Genomic DNA, 20,568 nt, shown 5'->3' with positions numbered 1-20,568 from the left:
GAACCGCTGCAGGAGCAGGACGGCGGGTAGGGCAGGGGTCGACACCCGAAGCCTGGCCATCCCACCGCCACGCCCAAGCAACACGTTCGAGGATCGAGGGATCAGGAAGAGGATGTACTGGGTTTGTTGATGTTGTTTTATTTATTTATTTCTTTAATATTTCTGAACATTTTTAATTTTTTTGTATTGTATTGATAGATTTATTTTTGTTTCATTACAAAGAAAGATCCTACAACTGCCGTAGCCGTGCGTCCGAGTCGTCTTCTCGTCTGTTGGGAGGGGTTCCCCCCTATTCCGTCCGTAGGGGATCAATATGCTCCAGGATTCTTCTTCATTTTGAGCGTCTCATACCCGGAACGCCCCAGTGAGCAGGAGGATCTGCAAATAATGAGCCTAAATAATTTGCGATACGAGATCTGTACTTCGGGTGGCGGCTGAGAGCTGCATGTGTCGTCATCAATAGGGACCAAAAGTCGAGTGTGCCTTTGGGAGCATCGCAAAATATGTAGTAAACGGCCATGCCTTTTAGCCAGTTAACGGCGTTCGTTCTGGTTGATGGAAAGTATACGCCGTCGGGGCGCAATACGTCATCAGGGGAGATAGACTCCGGCAATCGCCGCAAGAGTAATGCCAGCATGCGCTGCGTCAGTAGCCAGCACTCGCTGGTCGCGGCACACGTCAGACGGTGTGCATCCGAGTCAGCGACTGAGCATGTCGGACACAAGGGGTCGTCCGTCAGATGTATGGAATGTAACCTCTGACGCGTAGCGAACTTCCCATTCACAACTACGTACCACAATGAACGCACCGTCGTAGGTAGAAAAGGCGTGTGTACCGCTCGCCACACCGTGTTCCAGGCAACTTCAGGGTGTCTGTTGGTGACCGTATTTACAGGTTGCCGCTGCTGATAGAGGCGATAATAGTCTTTTGTGCTGGGCTTCCGTGTCGTCGGAAGTTCTGAACGTAAGTAGCTGAAGTCAATAAAGAAGTCTCTGATGTGGTTGAGTGCCGGTGAAATGTGTCCTACAGAAACCGGGGGATGCAGAGAGTGTGGTGCCACTTCCGCTATCAGGGTGCCCGTCACAGTGGCGTGGGCAGAGGTCCACGTGCGACGCATAGTGTTGAGATAAAGCGATCGCGCATGGTTATATACGTGAATTAAACCGATACCGCCCGCCCGCTGCGGCAGTGTCAGGGTGGCGTATCGGACTTTAAAAACCAGACCGCTGCTTACGAAATGTCCATATGCTGCTTGAAATCTGTCGGCCATCCTAGCTGTCAAGGGAAGGATATGCGCAAAATAGTTCAGTTTTGAGACAAGATAGGTGTTGACATAACGCGTTCTGAGGAGCATATCCAAGCGACGCAGTTTCTTGTCCTGCAGCACAGAACGTGTCTGGTGTAGGAGCTGGCGGTACGTAGCCGCCGCCGTGCGGCGGACATTGCTATAGAATTGCACTCTTAAACACTTGAGTACGGGCACTTTGTCAAATGGCACCGCCGTTGTGTGGGAAAGCCCCCCTCCGACATCCATGTATTTCGTTTTCTTCACGTTGATGACGCTCCCAGCGACCGCCCCGTACTGGCGTAGCCACTGAAGCGCCATATGCATTTCATACTCTGATCTGGCGAGGAACTCCACGTCATCGGCGAATGCACCACAACGAAAGGTCACGTCCCTCAAGGATATACCAGTTAACCGCTGCCGTAGACCATGTAAAGCTGGTTCAAGCGCTGCAGCAAATAATAGACCCGACAGGGGGCACCCTTGTCGCACTGACCGTCCAACAACAATGTGACCAGACTGATAACCGTTGACCATCATGCGGGAGCGCGCTCCGTGGACCAGTCGAAGGACCACATGTGCGGAGAGAGGCCAATGTGTTACAAAACTATGCGTAAGAAGCCGTGGTCGACGCGGTCGAATGCGTGGTCAAAATCCACAGCGACAAAGGCGCCTCGTATTTTGCAGGCCGCCGTCAAAGCAATTACGTCGCGGTATGCTCCTAACGCCGTATGAATGTTGCTGACACCACCTAAACATGTCTGATCGGTGTGGATGGCTTTCCCGATAGCGGTGTAGAGGCGTGCGCGGGGAATACGGGCGAAGATCTTGTGGTCGTTGTTGAGGAGTGTGAGTGGGCGAAAGTCTTGCCACCTACAACCACCATTCGGTTTCGGTACTGGGATCAAGATGCCTTCTGTGAATTCTGTGGGGACAGTGAAATCAGGGGGGATCAGGTCTTCAAACATCTGGAGCCACTTGTCGCCCATAAGGTCGTAAAAAGTGCTGTAGTATTCCAGGGGTAAACCGTCCGGTCCAGGTGACTTGTTCGGTGCTCCACGTGCCAAGGCCGATGTCAGCTCGTCGGGTGTAATGGGCAACAGCAGACTATCATCGGGTGCCACGTCCCGAGGGGCGGGAAAATCGTGCAACAGCTCGTCATAATCACGTGCGTTTCGCGGATCTTCCATGTACAAGGTCCCATAGTGTCTGGCGAACGTGTGCGCGATGTCCGTTTGCGTCAGTGCGCGGCCGCCCTCCTCCGTGTTCACCGCCGTAATGAGCTGACGTTTGCGGTGGCGCCTCTCGCGCACAATGTGATACACTGACGCCGTTTCGTTGGGGATATAGTCTTGCACTCGCGCACGGATGCGGACACCTTCTAGCTGCTCTGTCCTGATGCGAAGTAGACGAGCTTTGATGCGTTGTACGGACAGCTGACGTTCGGGAGACGGCGGTTGCGTCGCCAGCTCACGCAACGCTGTATAGTAAAATTCCGATGTTGCCCTATGCCAGTTCGATCTGTCACGCCCCTAGGCCATCAAGGTCTTTCGGAGTGCTGGTTTGACACATCCCAGCCACCACAGCAAATAATAGGACAGTAACGCTACTCATTACGCTGTATCAACAATACATGGAAATAATTTTCGATAAGCCATAGAGGATACCCATAGGAGGGAGGGAGACAGCCTGGGCGGAGGTAGGAGACTGAAGCCAGGAGACAGTGCTTGGCCAGTACACTCTCGCGAGAGACAGTCACGTGACATGGGATGGAAATGTGGTGGTGCCTATTGGCGATTAACCACGGCCTCTTGGGACGAAATAGTGCGGGACACTGTCCGGATTGGCGTGTGTTCTGCGTGTCACTGATCTGGGTGGCAATGTTTAATCAAATAAAAAACAGCAAGTGCATACGTTTTCCTATGTATGCCTCTTCCCACATACACACAGTAGTGGAAAATTGACAAATATTTGAGAACCATACAGGTTGGAGCAGTGAGATACACAGCTTGAAACATAGATCAAGTTCTTTGAGTTATTTGATAAGGTTAACAATAGACAAAATAGATACACGTAACACAGACTTCAGCCAGAACATTATGACCACGTACCTAATAGTCGGTATGTCCACCTCAAGCACAAATAACAGGGGCGGCACGTGGTGGCCTGAAAGCAATGAGTCCTTGGTAGAATGCTAGAGGGAGCTGGCACCACATCTGCACACACAAGTCATCTAATTACCGTGAATTCCAGGGACGGAGTGATGACCTGTGGCGTATCCCGTTCAATCACTTTGCGGATGTGTTGCATCCGGTTCAGATATGATGAGTTGCGGGGCCAGCAAATCAACTGGAATTCGACACTGTGTTTCTCAAAGCACTCCATCTCACTAGTGCCTTTGTGACGTGGTGCATTATCTGAAACGTTCGCTAAACCCGAAGGGCAGAACAGGTGATTAGGAATGTGGAAAGGGCCAAATAAGGTGTCGGTCAGATTCATTCAAAATTGTAATTTATTGTAATTTAATATACCTTTAAACCAAAACGTCACATAGCAGAACCTTTAGAACTACGAGTTTCAAAAAGGCAATTATTCCTCGGCTGAAGGCCTCCAATCAAGAAATCTTAAAAGTCAACAACAACAAAAAAAAAGATGCAGTTAAAGTAGGAAATAAAATAATTAAAATACGTACGGTATCACAGCTAGGCTGGAAAGCCTGAAGGCAAAATTAGACAGAACAAACATATTCAAGGTGCAATACAAGCGGCTGAGAGCCACAACTGCCACGCGGGTTTAGCCGAGCGGTCTAGCGCGTTGCAGTCACGGACTGTGCGGCTGGTCCCGGCGGTGGTTCGAGTCCTCCCTCGGGCATGGGTGTGTGTGTTGGTCCTTAGGATAATTTAGGTTAAGTAGTGTGTAAGCTTAAGGACTGATGATTCAAATGGTTCAAATGGCTCTGAGCACTATGGGACTTAACATCTGTGGTCATCAGTCCCCTACAACTTAGAACTACTTAAACCTAACTAACCTAAGGACATCACACACACCCATGCACGAGGTAGGATTCGAACCTGCGACCGTAGCGATAACGCGGTTGCAGACTGAAGCGCCCAGAACCGCTCGGCCACACCGCTCGGCAAGGACTGATGACCTTAGCATTTAAGTTCCATAAGATTTCACACACATTTGAACACTTTTTTTTTTTGTTGAGAGCCACAACTAAATTTGAAAGTTTGAAAATATATTACCATAGAATATGTTACCATAGAAGAAGGCCGCAATGTTTTTCCTTAAAGCGTAATTTCAAGAGTAAGGTTTTAAATGGCTTAGGGGCCACAATTGATTTTCAAAACTCAAAATACATAAAGTCTATTAAAAGCATGAATATTTAAATCATTGGCTATGATACATTATAAACAGCCAATTAAACACCGGTGAGAGGGGCAATAAAGAAAACGACACTCAGAAGCTTACAGGGAGGTCGGTCTGCCATCGTTCACTTACGTGAGACAGTTGGTGAGCTCAACTATACTTGATCCGTCGGAACCCAACACGGTGACAGCCACGGACTGACCGACATTACGACTTGCGTGACACCAATCAGTACATGAGAACTCAAACATCAAAGGTTACGAACGTGATTATCCACAATGAAATATGTATTAGCTGTCAAAACTACACACCATGTTGACAGCGACAACAGGTGAGGAAAGGACGAAGCCTAAAATACGGTTAGTGGCTACGGCAGGTAACCGGAACACTAACGGGCACAAGGCAGAAAATTCCGCTGGTACACTTGAATTTGAGTCAACCAATATAGTTAATTGAACCGCATGTTGGCTAAATTTCAGCAATACAAACACTCACTGTTGCTCACAGGAAAAGCTCCTCAACAGCGAACCACCGAAACGAACCACACAACATGAATGGACGTGGCTTGGGTACTTAAAACACCACTCGACTCCGTCGCCCTGGGTCGGTGAGCCACGAAGCTCGTAGCAATCGAACAGCTCCACACGCGCTCCGACACTGCACAGCGACCGGCAGTGGACCCAGCCGACTGCACCGTGCGGAGGTATCCTCCCTGGTCCGCACCAACAGACCGACTGCCCGCTGGTCCGTCTGCGACTGCTGCTTCGTTGCGACTGCGCTGTTGGTGCGATTTCCACTCACTTCCATACACACCACGGCCGAAATACTAGCTCTGACCCAACCATGCAGAGGAAACACCCCCACTGGCTAAACGACATCCCTGCACCAGGAAAGGACTGGCCCAAGTTCCACAAGATGGTAACTGAAGGGGCCCAGAAGCCCTCAGATAACCAGTTACACGTCGCCCGATGAGACGACCGACCTCTCAGAGCCAGTAGGCCGACAAAATTTAAAATATTCGTTATTGGCACTAACGACAACCTGACGAACACTTGCACGAAGACCTGAACGATACAACAGCAACTAAGCACGCACGAAGACAAATAGGGAGTAGATGCACACGCGCACAGCCGACTCATGAACGATCGGCGAGCCAAAACGCGTCGTGCGGTAGGACGACCGACCGATGATTCACCAAGACCGTGGCCCGGCTCAAGTGATGCGTGGCGGCACTGGGCGGGCGAGCCATGTCGGCGCAGACCTCACTGCTCCAACCCGACTGCCCTAGTGCCGCATGCAACTCACCGACTGGCAGGTCCGGACTGCGCTCCAGATACCTTCCAGCTGACTCGCGAACCGAACTCCCTTACGACAGACAATGACCGGAAAGTAATAGCAGTCGAGCATAGATACTACGAGAGGAGAGCATAGATACTACGAGAGGAGATATATCGATACACGCTGCTAGCGCCGGTCACGGTCAGGCAAAGCAGCAACTCAGAGACAGTAGTAATATAAACCAACGTAGGGAGGTGGAAGTACGTTGAAAACAGGGTGTAAAATACATGATGGCAGGATCACGGGCCACGCACTGCTCAATCTTTTTGTAAACTATCGTCATAAACCAGTGTACGATACACCGTGGCCGCCATGGTGCCTTGCACGAGCTCCACTGGACTCACTGACGTCCAAGTGAATGTTCCCCAGAGCATAATGGAGCCGTCGCCAGCTTGTCTCCGTCTAGCAGTAAAAGTATCAAGGAGCTTTTTCCCTGGAAGAAGATGGATTCGCGTCCTCCTATCAGCATGATGAAGAAGGTATCGGGATTCATCAGACCATGCGATGCTCCGTCACTGCGCCAGCGTCCAGTGGCGACGGTCAAGTGCCCATTTCAGCTGTAGTTGCCGATTTCGTGGTGTTAAAATCGCCACATGCAAAGACCCATCGTTAGGGGGGTTTCGAGGCACTGAGTGTTCAGACACACTTGTACTGCGATCAACTTTGAAGTCTGATGTTAGTTCCGCCACAGTTCGCCGCCTGCCCTGTTTTACCAGTCTGCCGAGCCTACGCCGTCCGACATCTGTAATGAGGGATAGCCGCCCAGTCCCACGACATCCGGACGTGGTTTCATCCTGGTTTCGCCGGGTATTGAAGATACTCACGACAGCACTCCACCGACGCCCGACAAGTCGTTCAGTTTCCGAAATGTTGGTGACGATTCTCCAGGTCATCACTATCTGCCCTCACTCAAACTCAGACGGATTGCACTCCATCGCCATTCTACACATGGACAGCACATTCACAGATACTGTATGCACAGCGCCTGTGTCTGACTAGCAGTCCTTGCCAGGTGATTTTGCCATCACTTCATGAAATCTCCTGGTCGTTGTTCTTGGATTTCGTTTGCAAGATGTCTCAATTGTTGTCAGTAAATGTCAGTAGTGATGGTTGCATCGCACGGAAGGAATTCATAGTAATCACATAGTCTCTGTTCTAACATTTTCATACCTCTATCTTTTGAGGATAAGCTCATGCCTTTGTACGAGGAGTTGCTGATTTGTTTGCACTCAATCATTCCTTTCGTTCCGTTATATTACCCATAAAGACAAATTCCTCATCACCAGTAACTACGTAGTAAAGGAATCGTCAGTGTTGCACTAGCCAACAGATGACGAGCAAGGTGAGATACACATGTGACCACCTGCAGATTTTTTGTGAGTTTAGCTTAAAGCATGCTGTAGCCACACACCTGATTTTTGAACCTCTCCATTGCTTGTAAATGTAACACCATGGTGGAATTATCACAGTTCATCACGTTTGCTAGTTCTCGATAACAATGACGCCGATAATTAAAGGTTAATGCGTTTAATCGATCTACTCCTAGAAAAAGGATACTATGGAGACCACTTCCTGTTTCACATCCTGTTTTGGTTGAACGGTATGGGCGAAGGGCTGTATCCCTTTTTAAGCCCTTTTTAATCCGAGCACTACGCTTTTGGCGTTATATTCTAATTCGTATCTCTTGGTTCTTGTACATATTGTATAGTATTCATCTTTGCCCATGGTCTACTTATATTTTCCTCAGAATTTAGACCATCTTGCATCATTTTACATTATGGAACGCTATTTTAGGTAGAGAAACTCTATCAATGTTTCTACATTTTTCTTAAGATTTCCTTCCATAATAAACACAACTTTAGAACTGCCTCCCTGGTGCGAAACTGACTGTTACCTAACGAAAACTCAATTTTCTGTTCCATTCTTCTTTTTAATATTCTTGTAAGAAATTTTTATGCAGTAATTGTCGCACTTACCTTTCTGTATTCTACATTACGTGGTCGCCATTTGTCCAAAAGCCTGAAGGTATCTCTCCGGGGTTTTACATGCCACAAACGAACTTGAATAGTCGTTTGGTTGCCCCTTCCCCCTCCTCCCCCTTCCCACAAATGATTTCAGAAATTACCGAGCCGGATAGCGCAATAGTTAGCACACTGCACTCGCATTCGGAAGACGACGGTCCAAACCCGCGTTCGGCCATCCATGTTTAGGTTTTCCGTGATTTCCCATAGTCTGTTAAGGCAAATGTCGGGATGGTTACTTGGGAAGAGGTTTGGGTTGTTTGGGGGAAGAGACCAAACTGCGAGGTCATCGGTCTCATCGGTTTAGGAAAGGACTGGGAAGGAAGTCAGCCGTGCCCTTTCGAAAGAACCATCTCGGCATTTGCCTGGAGCGATTTAGGGAAATCACGGAAAACCTAAATCAGGACGGCCGGATGCGGGATTGAACCGTCGTCCTCCCGAATGTCCTTGGGAAGAACACCGCCACTTTCTTTCTCCGTACTTCCTAAGTCCGAGCATGTGCTCCGTCTCTAAGGAACTCATTGTTGACGGGACATTGATCTCGTCCTCCATTTCGGAAATTCCGAATGAGTGTTATCCATTTCTTCTGCCTGGTTTCATTGCAATTCTTCCAATGGCCTATTAAACTATGTCTTCCAATTCGATTGCCATTTCTCCATCAATCATGTCGTCAGAAACTCCTCGCCATCATAGAGGCCTTCAATGAGGTCTTCGACCTATATCTCCTCTGCACTTAAGAGAAGAATTGTCGATTTACTATTAATGTTGATTACCTTGTTTTTAATTTCATTTAATTAAGTTAATATCAAAGGTCTATTACTGACACGCGGTCATTACCATCTGATAATGATTTTTCTGTCTATCTAAGTTGTGACGACTGACATCTGAGGAGTTTTCATATCGAGTACGATAACATCATGAAGTATTGTCGTGCAGTGATCATACAGAATTATCTAAGGGAAGGCGCGTGACTACTCTTAATGTAGAACACCTATTTATGGAAGAGATTTTTATCAGCGTTAATGAGTCCGTCCCGCCGTGAAATATAAGAAGAGCAATACAGGAGTGTACGTAGCACGCTTGTGGTCCACCATGCTCTGTACGCTCGTTGTAACTGTGTGCCTGTTAGCTCAGGGCCTGGCGTTGCCCACCAGGGCGCGGCCCGTGTTCTTTGGCCGGGGTCGGGTCATCGGAGGCAGTGATGCCAGCATCTCTGACTACCCTTACCAGGCGTCGCTGCTGCAAGATGGCTCCCATTTCTGCGGCGCTTCCATCATTAGCGGGACCTGGACTCTCACTGCCGCCCACTGCGTCTTGGGTACGTCCGCGAGCAGGCTGGGCATGCGCGTAGGCACGACGACGCGTGACAGCGGCGGCAGTGTTCACAGCGCGTCCTCTGTTGCATGGCACGAGAGTTACAATTTCTACACGAATGACTACGACATCGCAGTAGTGCAGGTGAGTCTCTTCTGTTGCGTTTATTCTCTTGCTGTTGCTAACGACGCGAATATTTTGGTGGAAAGGGTTTATACACTACCGGCCATTGAAATTGCTACACTACGAAGAGGACGTGCTACAGACGCGAAATTTAACCGACAGGAAGAAGATGCTGTAATATGCAAATGATTAGCTATTCAGAGCATTCACACAAGGTTGGCGCCGGTGGCGACACCTACAACGTGCTGACTTGAGGTAAGTTTGCAACCGATTTATCATACTCAGACATCAGCTGAACGGCGTTGCCTGGTGAAACGTTGTTGCGATGCCTCGTGTGAGGAGGTGCCATCAAGTTTCCGACTTTGATAAGGGTCGGATTGTAGCGTATCGCGATTGCGGTTTATCCTATCGCGACATTGCTGCTCCCGTTGGTCGAGATCCAATGACTGTTAGCAGAATATGGAATCGGTGGGTTCAGGAGGGTAATACGGAACGCCGTGCTGGATCCCAACGGCCTTGTATCACTAGCAGTCGAAATGACAGGCATCTTATCCGCATGGCTGTAACGGATCGTGCAGCTACATCTCGATCCCTGAGTCAACAGATGGGGACGTTTGCAAGACAACAACGGTCTGCATGAACAGTTCGACGTCGTTTGCAGCAGCATGGACTATCAGCTCAGAGACCATGGCTGCGGTTACCCTTGACGCTGCATCACAGACAGCACACGTTCCGGTCACCTCTTGTTCGCATTGGCGGCACTTTGAACAGTGGACGTTACATTTCAGATGTGTTACGATCCGTGGCTCTACCCTTCATTCGATCCCTGCGAAACCCTACATTTCAGCAGGATAATGCAGACCGCATGTTGCAGGTCCTTTCTGGATACAGAAAACGTTCGACTGCTGCCCTGGCCAGCACATTCTCCAGATATCTCACCAATTGAAAACGTCTGGTCAATGGTGGCCGAGGAACTGGCTCGTCACAATTCGCCAGTTATTACTCTTGATGAACTGTGGTATCGTGTTGAAGCTGCATGGGCAGCTGTACCTGTACACGCCATTCAAGCTCTGTTTGAATCATTGCCCAGGCGTATCAAAGCCGTTATTACGGCCACAGGTGGTTGTTCTGGATACTGATTTCTCAGGATCTATGCACCCAAACTGCATGAAAGTGTAATCACATGTCAGTTCTAGTATAATATATTTGTCCAATGAATACCCGTGTATCATCTGGATTTCTTCTTGGTGTAGCAATTTTAATGGTCAGTAGTGTACATCCTGGCCATGACACAAAAAAACGACGCACCATGAGGGAATTATCTGAATGCGGTGGAAATTGGTAAATGTGATGCACCTGCGCAGGAAAACAAATGATTACAATTTCAGAAAAATTCGAGGGAAAGAGCTGCACCAGTTGAGCAAATCAATAACATGTTGGTCCATCTCTGAGCCTTATGCAGACAGTTATTCGGCTTGGGTGCCCTCCTGAGAGATATCGTGCCACAATCTGTCATACTGATTTTAGAGATCGTCAAACATCCCGAGATGTTTGAAAATCCTTGACGATAACGTTGCAAACGTTCTAATTTGGGGAGAGATTCGGCTACCTTGCTGGTCAATATGGGGTTCAGCAAGCACGAAGGTAAGCAGTAGAAACTCTCGTCTTATGTAGGTGGGCATAATTTTACTGAAATCCAAGCGCAGAGTATGTTACCATGAAGGGTAGAAAGGTGGGGCGTATAATATTGTCGACATACCGCTGCACTACAAGGGAGCTACAGATGACAACCAAAGGAGTTCTCCTATGGAAAGGTCATCCGAGACCATGACTCCTGATGGTCGGGTATATAGTGGCGACAGCCAGGTTGGTATCCCGTTGCCACCTTCGATATCTCCATAAGTCTGCGGCCTGGAATGTCGTTGCCTGGAGTGGAAATGTCTTGAGCTCCTGTCTGTCATCTAGCATGCGGTCCGACAACCAGGAGTGACGGTCTGCGGTGTCACTTCTTTTCACTGTTGAAGCCCTTTGGGTTTCATCTGCAACCCCCTTCAGCACAACGGTACGTCGACGATATTCTGGACCCCGTTTTGCTGCTCTACCTGGTAAGCCACACTATGCTTGCTTTCTTCAAAATAATGCCCGCTCGTACGCGGCGAGAGTTTCTACTGCCTGTCTTCGCGGTTGCCAAACCCTGCTTTGGCCAGAAAGGTCGGCGAATCTCTTCCCAGTTGAGAATTTTTGGAACTCTGTGAGCAGGCCCTCCAAACAGCTCGCGATTTTCACGATCTAGCGCACCAATTGGATAGACTTGGGCACGACAACCCTAAGGACATCAAACAAATATAAATCAATCACAAACTGAATAACCGCTCGCGTAAGGGCCATAGGAAACCAATGCATTATTGTGAAACTCTTTCTCTTGAATAAATCATGCAATTTTTCTGAAATTGTACGCATTTTTTTGTCTGTACATGTTGATCACATCTATAGATTTCGGGCACATTCGGATAACTCCATCGTGTGCAGCTTTCGTTGTGTGAGAGTGTGTTAACTACACTGACGAGCAAAGATATTATGACGACCGCTCGGCAAGAGATTGACTGCAGCATGGTGGCCTTACGGGTACGTCACACGTTACGGAGAGTATAAAAGTGGAACAGACATGATTGGGGAATCATTATAGCAACAATATAGGCCGCAAGTAGGGAAATCCCTTCATAGAAACTACTTTGGCAAGGGCAGATTGTTGTGGCCAGCTGCTTGGAAAAGCGTATCCGGCTAGCAGTGAAAGTTATTGACTGTTTGTGCTACTGTCTTGAGTATCTATGAAAAATGATTCAAGGACGATGAACCCACGAGTAGGAGAAATGCACGGGGCATCCGTGCCTCATCACGGTACATGGACGTTGGAGGCTTGTAGCTCCAGTGCAGTATAAGCCGCGATCTGTAGCATATCTGACGACAGAATTTAATGATGGTGCAGGTACAATGTTTCACGGCACACCGTTAAGCACACATTCAATATGAGAGCCTGCAGCTGACGACGCCTATGTGTTCTTGTATTGATTCAATGACAAGATGAGTTACGATTGCAGAGGGACGAGGATTATCGAAACTGGACCATGGATGAATGTAAATGTATCTTCTGGTCGGACGAATCACGTTTCTTGTCATGTATGGAACAGATGCTTGAAACCTGCATCGCACAGTGTCTGCGGCTGTGGGTTGGTGGGGTCAATATATGCTTGTGGGTATTCTCCTGTGACAACAGTCGAAAATAACCTGACAGCTGTTGACTATATAAGTGTTACTGCAGACTTCCGGCATCCCTTCATGTTTGTTGTCATCCCGAACAGCGAAGGAATCACTCAGCAAAATATCAGTCCATGTCACAAAACAAGGAAATGAGCGTATGGCATCTTTGGCCAGAAGGCCCCTATTCGGTGACGTTCGGCTGCCAAGTGCAAATCTGATTTCATTAGACGCCACATTGGGCGAACTGTGCGCCGGTGATGAGGAGGAAGTGAAGATGAGGACTACGCAACACTCAGTCCCCGGCCGGGAACAGAACCCGGGCACGCTTGCATGGGAGGTGGGCACGTTAGCACCCAGCTAAGTAGGCGGACAGTCAATGTCACAATGCTCCAGGGGTTTGAGGAGCGTGACACTAAACTCACATTCATGACTTAGTGACCAAGTGCTCTTCAGCTGAACCCGAAGGAACACATCTGATACACTACTGAGCACTATCCCTACGCCCACAAATCTCCAGAGGGTTTTATGTGACTGTGCATGGTCATCTGATAGCACTTATCTCCGGAATCGCATCAGATGTTATTGAACCCATGCCGAAGATTGGGTGAAGCTACTCTCCAAGTTAGTCTATCCTATGCAAGTTTTTTCAAATCTGTATAAATGCTCAAACCTAAATGTATTACATCCTGCTTACTATTATCAAATGTTAAAGTCTCTTTATAAATTCTACTGCGTGCCCCCTCCCCACATCTGTCTCCATTCGTACACTGAATCCTTCTAGATGTGTCCTGTTAACATACACGTTTTTCCACACATTTCTCTCGTTACGGATTTTTCATTTCATAGAATTACCAATTTCTGTTGCCCATAAACCATCCTCAGATCTGATCGTATGGATGACAAGGTATTATCTTCTTACGTAGCACATAAATCGTGCTGATTAGCGGGTCTCTTTTCACTGGTACAACAATATATGATGATGGTAAACCGAAATCGGTCGTTTCCAAAAATGCAGCGAATCTGTGTGGACGGTAAAATCTGTTCTAAATGAAATTCTTTCATTTCGTTACTTTACTCAATTTATTCACTAAAGTATTACGAGAGATAAGTAGTGACTCACTTGGGAATGCTAGAATTTCTACTACTATATGACTCACAGTCGACAGCATGTAGCAGACATTACTCTCGATGCTACTCAGAGCAGGAATACCGTGGCTCCAGTACACCCCTAAAGAAAATTCCTACGCGGGATCTTAGACGAACTGTTGTTCAAGTAAAGAAGTTCCACATTGCGAAGTTTTAGATGCTGATGCTATGTACCAGCAAGAAACGTTTCATACGGAGTACTATTAACTTACTCAGTGCGTGTGGCAGCAAAATTTAAGCACATTGATGAACGCCACTTTCATTACCGGCCCTGATATTTACGAGAGATGTTCCTAAAGTAGAAAAATTTAAGGGGAACTGACACTGACCACGGAATCGATCGTACCTACATCCACGTTTACATTTATACTCAGCAAACCACTGTGAAGTGCATCACAGTACTTTCCAGAGTGTCAGTTACTAGCGCATTGGGGCTTCTGGAAATTTCGTTCACGTATGGAGAGTGGGAAGACTGATTGCTTAAAATAAGAGGCTATCTGGCCTTATCTTGCCTTCGTGATCCTTAATGGGAGGCAGTAGTATAGTACTAGATTCCTCACATAGATCTTTGTAAGGGATAGTTGGACACTAACTTCAAGTATCTTCCAGTTCATTTTTTCAGCATCACCGCAACGCTCACCCATGGATCGAACTTACCAGTGACCACTCGAGCTGCTTTTCTTTGTATACATTTATTATTGCATGTTAGTTCTGTTTTGTACTTGTTCTACAGCCTTGACCAAGATTTTAAGATAGCATGTGTACTGAAGGTGACATTATGCGAAATAAGCAGTGACGATTGAAAATGTGTGCCAGACCTAGACTTGAACCTAGGACTTATTGTTTACTAGGCAACTCTGTTAAACACTGCGCCACCGGATACACTGTTATATGTAAAACATTCTCGGTATTCTTGCCGCGTCAGTTCTGGATAAAATCTCGAACTTTCGACGATTACCTCCATCGTCATCGTCAGGAGCTGACTGCCTTCACTGCTGCTGTGGTAGCCTTTTTTATAGCCCGTGGACAGCTTCTGATTGGTCGGCTTGTGATTGGTCGGCGATTACATACTGCTGTCGCAGACGATGTCACTGTGTGCGCCGGTGGTGCCACCGCTTCCGTTGGAACGCAAACCTTGGAAGGAAGGTCTCTTCTTCTCTCTTCATCAAGCGCTCGTTTCCATGCACAGCTCAGATGGTATTCGCTATCGCGGTTAAAGTTCTTTTGGCTCATTCTTATTTCAACAGCCTCCTTAATGACAGAATCCTAGTACGTGGAGGCATGGGACAGAATTTTTGTTTCCTCAAACAATATTTTGTGTTTATTCGTGAGGCTGTGCTCCGCAATAGCCGATTTCTCCAGTTCTCTATTTTTAATATGGCGTTGGTTTTCTGCACAGCGGTCGGAAACGGTACGAATCGTCTGACATTGTGCAGCATTTACAAGTTTCCTTTTTTTGGAGAATGCTGTCTTTATATCGCGTGCACCATAGCCAGTATTTCGGAACACGTACTTCAGATGGTTAATCTCAACCCTAAAGTGGTCGTCGTCAGAAACAGTTCTTGCTCTATATACCAACGTGTTCAAAACGGCTCTCTTCTGAGCAGGATGATGGAAACTCTGTGCACTCAGGTATAAATCGGTGTGCGTCGGCTTACGGTATACAGAGTGGCCAAGACGCCCGTCCGCCTGTCATTGTACTAAAACGTCTAAGAGAGGCAGTCTCCCTTCCTTCTCCATCTCGACACTGAACTGGATGTTCGAATGTATGCTGTTCATGTGTTCTATGAATTGTTCCAGAGCTTCTGCGCCGTGTGGACAAATCATCGTCAACGTAACGATAAAATAAGGATGGATGGAGGGGAGCCGAATTTAATGCACGTTCCTCAAAATTGTCCATTAAAAAAGTTAGCCAGTGAAGGAGACAACGGAGAGCCCATCGCCATACCGTCCATCATTTCATAAAATTTGTTACCATACAAGAAGTAGGTGGTCGTCATCACGTGCCAGAACACTGTTAAATACAAAATGGTTCAAATGGCTCTGAGCACTAAGGGACTTAACATCTGAGGTCGTCAGTCCCCTAGAGCTTAGAAATACTTGAACCTTACAAACTTAAGAACCTCACACCCATCCACGCCAGAGGCAGGATTCGAACCTGCAACCGTAGTAGTCACGGGGTTCCGGACTGAAGCGCCTAGAACCGCTCGGCCACAGCGGACGGCTGTTAATCACACTCCTTGGCGCTACCTTCTTCCCACCTACCACCACGACTTACCCGCAGTCCCTGTCCATGTCGCCCATGCTCGATAATTTTAGAATCCCACTGGAGGTCGAACGTAAATGTGCGGCCGCTCTGACGGTTTTGGATTCATAGCCCATCGAGGTGTAACAATTAGACAAATGAGTGATGTATGTTCTTTTGGGGAAGTCACTCATATACACTACTGGCCATTAAAATTGCTACACCAAGAAGAAATGCATATGATAAACGGGTATTCATTGGACAAATATATTATACTAGAACTGACATGTGATTACATTTTCGCAATTTGGGTGCATAGATCCTGAGAAATCAATACCCAGAACAATCAGCTCTGGCCGAAATAACGGTCTTGATACGCCTGGGCATTGAGTCAAACAGAGCTTGGATGGAGTGTACTGGTATAGCTGCCCATGCAGCTTCAACACGATACCACAGTTCATCAAGAGTAGTGACTGGCGTATTGTGACGACCAGTTGCTCGGCCACCATTGACCAGACGTTTTCAATTGGTGAGAAATGTGGAGAATGTGCTGGCCAGGGCAGCAGTCGAACATTTTCTGTATCCAGAAAGGCCCGTACAGGACCTGCAACATACGGTCGTGCATTATCCTGCTGAAATGTAGGGTTTTGCAGGGATCGAACGAAGGGTAGAGCCACGGGTCGTAACACATCTGAAATGTAACGTCCACTGTTCAAAGTGCCGTCAATGCGAACAAGAGGTGACCGAGGTGTGTAAGCAATGGCACCCCATACCATCACGCCGGGTGATGCTCCAGTATGGCGATAACGAATACACGCTTCCAATGTGCGTTCACCGCGATTGCGCCAAACACGGATGCGAACATCGAGATGCTATAAACAGAACCTGGATTCACCCGAAAAAAATGACGTTTTGCCATTCGTGCACCGAGGTTCGTCGTTGAGTACACCATCGTAGGCGCTCCTGTCTGTGATGCATCGTCGAGGGTAACCACAGCCATGTTCTCCGAGCTGATAGTCCATGCTGCTGCAAACGTCGTCGAACTGTTCGTGCAGACGGTTGTTGTCTTGCAAACGTCCCCATCTGTTGACTCAGGGATAGAGACGTGGCTGCACGATCCGTTACAGCCATGCGAATAAGATGCCTGTTATCTCGACTGCTAGTGATACGAGGCCGTCGGGATCCAGCAAGGCGTTCCGTATTACCATCCTGATCCCACCTATTTCATATTCTGCTAACAGTCATTGGAACTCGACGAACGCGAGCAGCAATTCCACGATACGATAAACCGCAATTGCGATAGGCTACAATCCGACCTTTATCAAAGTCGGAAACGTGATGGTACGCATTTCTCCTCCTTACAAAAGGCATCACAACAACGTTTCACAAGGCAACGCCGGTCAACTGCTGTTTGTGTATGAGAAATCGGTTGGAAACTTTCCTCATGTCAGCACGTTGTAGTTGTCGCCACCGGAGCCAACCTCGTGTGAATGCTCTGAAAAGCTAATCATTTGCATATCACACCATCTTCTTCCTGTCGGTTAAATTGCGCGTCTGTAGCACATAATCTTCGTAGTGTAGCAATTTTAATGGCCAGTAGTGTAATTCTAGGATGGGTGGTACGCTTGTTTTGTCTCCATATTAGATGGATGTATTCTCCTAGTTCGTTACCAAGAAACTGTACTTTGCCGATCTATTTTACCGATAATTATGTCAATGTCATGGTTCCATTTAATATCCTTACAACGTGCTACACCCAGGAATTTGCATGATTGAGAGAATGAATTCGATAGTGAGATGAATATTTCGTATCCGGTTTCAGATCTCTGACTCCTTCCCCCTGGGAGCTAACGTGCAGGTTGTGAGTCTCGCCGCCGCGAATTACGACCCACCTGGCGGCCTCGCTGCCACGCTGACCGGCTGGGGCTCGGTGGAGTTCAACGGCGGCGTGGTGGACACCCTCCAGAAGGTGGACCTCAGCGTCATGGACCGGCAGGCGTGCCAGAGCTACATGGACTCGACGCCGTTGCCGCCGCTCGAGGTGACGCAGCGCATGGTGTGCGCCGGCGAGGCGGGGCGGGCTGCGTGCCAGGGCGACTCTGGGGGACCACTTGTCAGCGCCGGGACGCAGATCGGCGTCGTCTCGTTCGGCATGTACGCCGCCTGCGAGAGCTCCGGCACAGTATTCGCCAACGTCGGCAATCTGCGGACCTGGATTACTAGCAAGGCCAACGTTTAGCTGTCTAATATCAAATACTGAAACACATTTACAACTCGGCTGTGTTACTCACTCTGTTTTCGAAATCATAAGATTCGTTCTACTGATGCTGCTAAGTGGTGCCTTGAACGATCGAGAGAGAACATGCTACAGCTTAAAGAAATCAGAAAACAAAAATGGAAGCGTCTGTTGATTCTGAAAGAAACACTTGCCAATACAAACCACAAAACACAACGAATCTATTAAAAAAGTATATATGATAGTGAGCTTCATTAATTTCTTCTTTTATGTGCTCATAGTGTCCGTAGGTACTTTTCAGTTACTATTGTAGGTACTTAAATAACATCTGTCTATGAAACTTCCTGGCAGATTAAAACTGTGTGCCGGACCGAGACTCGAACTCGGGATCTTTGCCTTTCGTGGGCAAGTGCTCTACCAACTGAGCTACCCAAGCACGACTCACGCCCCGTCCTCACAGCCGTACTTCTGCCAGGAAGTTTCATATCAGCGCACACTCCGCTGCATAGTGAAAATCTCATTCTGGAAACATCTGTCCAACTACCAAACAAATTTATATCACTGTAAGTGTTTCGTTTTATTGACATAAAAAACCCTCAATTGTCTGAAATTGAATAGATTTCCATTTTCGGTTTGCTTTGACGATCTAATATCCGTTTGATTATTTGTATTTTCTGTTACATGTCGCATTTATTTATTCAAATTAGCATATGGGCAGTAGTTAGCACTTTTTCAGTAACTGTGTTACGTGTATACTGTTTGTGTCCGTGTATAGAGTGGCAAAACTGCCATAAGCTACCGTACACTGACCTAAGCAAGCGTAGACTACGGAAGTGTTCCTCGCAGAACTGATCACGTGAGATCGTAACCGCATTACATGTGCGTTAAGTGTGTTGCGTATCTATCGGCCGTCACTTCATTACGACAGACTTGTTTACATACTCGATCAGTGAGTTAGTAAATTCCCCTAAGAACTGCAAGTGTTGAACCATATAGAAACTGACGAAGGTATATAAAGGGTCGTGTAGCTATCGGAACATTTTAGTTCTACATAGTTATCCTGCTGTATATTCCAAATAAACAGTATTGATAGCCAAACTGTAATTTTCAACGTTTAATTCCGGAATTTGTGCGAAAATCGTAGATTTTCAACGTGAAGCAGACGAATGTTGTAGTAAAAATAAAATAACAATGCAGATTTATGACGTAGCGCTAGAAAACACAATTTCTTAAAAAAAAGTAAAGCAAAAAATACCTCAAAGCAGAAACATATCAATCACTGCTTGAATTTTTCTTTGATCTTATATAAAGCATGCTACTGTTTTCATAAGCAACATTCACATTCACCAATAACAATAGAAAGTACTTGCCTCTGATAATGATGAAGAACGACCTACTGAGTACAACACAGCAACTATAATTACAGATATTTTTTATATTTGTGCATGTAAACTGCACTTGCATCAAAAGTAATTCCTTTAAATGCATATAGACTAGGAAGTTAAGCGATCAACTAATTTTTATTACTCATAATATGCAATCTTTATTTTCTAAGGACATAAAATGCACAATGAACGAACAGATAAATAAAAAAAAGGGGCCTCGGCTTCCAGTTTATCTCACACGTTCAATTACGTTTCTTTCACTACCAAAGCTGCCATAACTACTGTTAAGGCCGGCCGTTGTGGCCGAGCGGTTCTAGGCGCTTCAGTCTGGAACCGCACAAACGCTACGGTCGCAGGTTCTAATCCTGTCTCGGGTATGGATGTGTGTGATGTCCTTAGATAGCTTAGGTTTAAGTAGTTCTAAGTTGTAGGGGCCTGATGGCCTCCGATGTTAAGTCCCACATTACTCAGAGTCATTTGAACCATTTCTGAACTATTGCTAAGCCTACCTATTACCAGGCCATTTATGAGCGCAGCTCTGCGTATGTAGAGACGTTTTGTGCAGTGAAACATCTCCGGTTCAGTGTTAATGGAAACGAAAGTATGAATCTCCCCAAGCAGGACCTGAACATGACGTAATGTCTACCGGCTGCAGTTTCATACTCTGCCATGCGTTCTTAATGCCGAAGCAGCATGGAGGGTTCTTGGGTCAGTACACCGCTCTCCCGGCTGTCGGCAACGTTTAGACCTTGGAGCCGCTACCTCTTAATCCGGTAGCTCCTCAGTTGATATCAAGGGGCTGGGGGCATGCCTGCCCAGTCCTCCCACCAAGTAAAAACTGTTGG

General features: G+C 47.1%; 1 protein-coding gene across 1 annotated transcript in view; it reads left to right on the top strand.

The window, feature by feature from the left end:
• Positions 1-18,341, top strand: part of LOC124798868 (trypsin alpha-like) — a 35,115-nt gene extending 16,774 nt beyond the window's left edge. The window contains exons 2-3 of the mRNA XM_047262401.1: positions 9,171-9,474; positions 17,925-18,341. Of these exons, the coding sequence (XP_047118357.1) occupies positions 9,171-9,474; positions 17,925-18,341 (721 nt within the window). The remainder of the gene's footprint in view (positions 1-9,170; positions 9,475-17,924) is intronic.
• The last annotated feature ends 2,227 nt before the right edge of the window (positions 18,342-20,568 follow it).

This window comes from Schistocerca piceifrons, chromosome 5 (assembly GCF_021461385.2).
Source record: "Schistocerca piceifrons isolate TAMUIC-IGC-003096 chromosome 5, iqSchPice1.1, whole genome shotgun sequence".
Lineage (NCBI taxonomy): Eukaryota > Metazoa > Arthropoda > Insecta > Orthoptera > Acrididae > Schistocerca > Schistocerca piceifrons.
The sequence above is the reverse complement of the archived record's forward strand: the minus strand, read 5'-3'. Positions and strand labels throughout refer to the sequence as shown.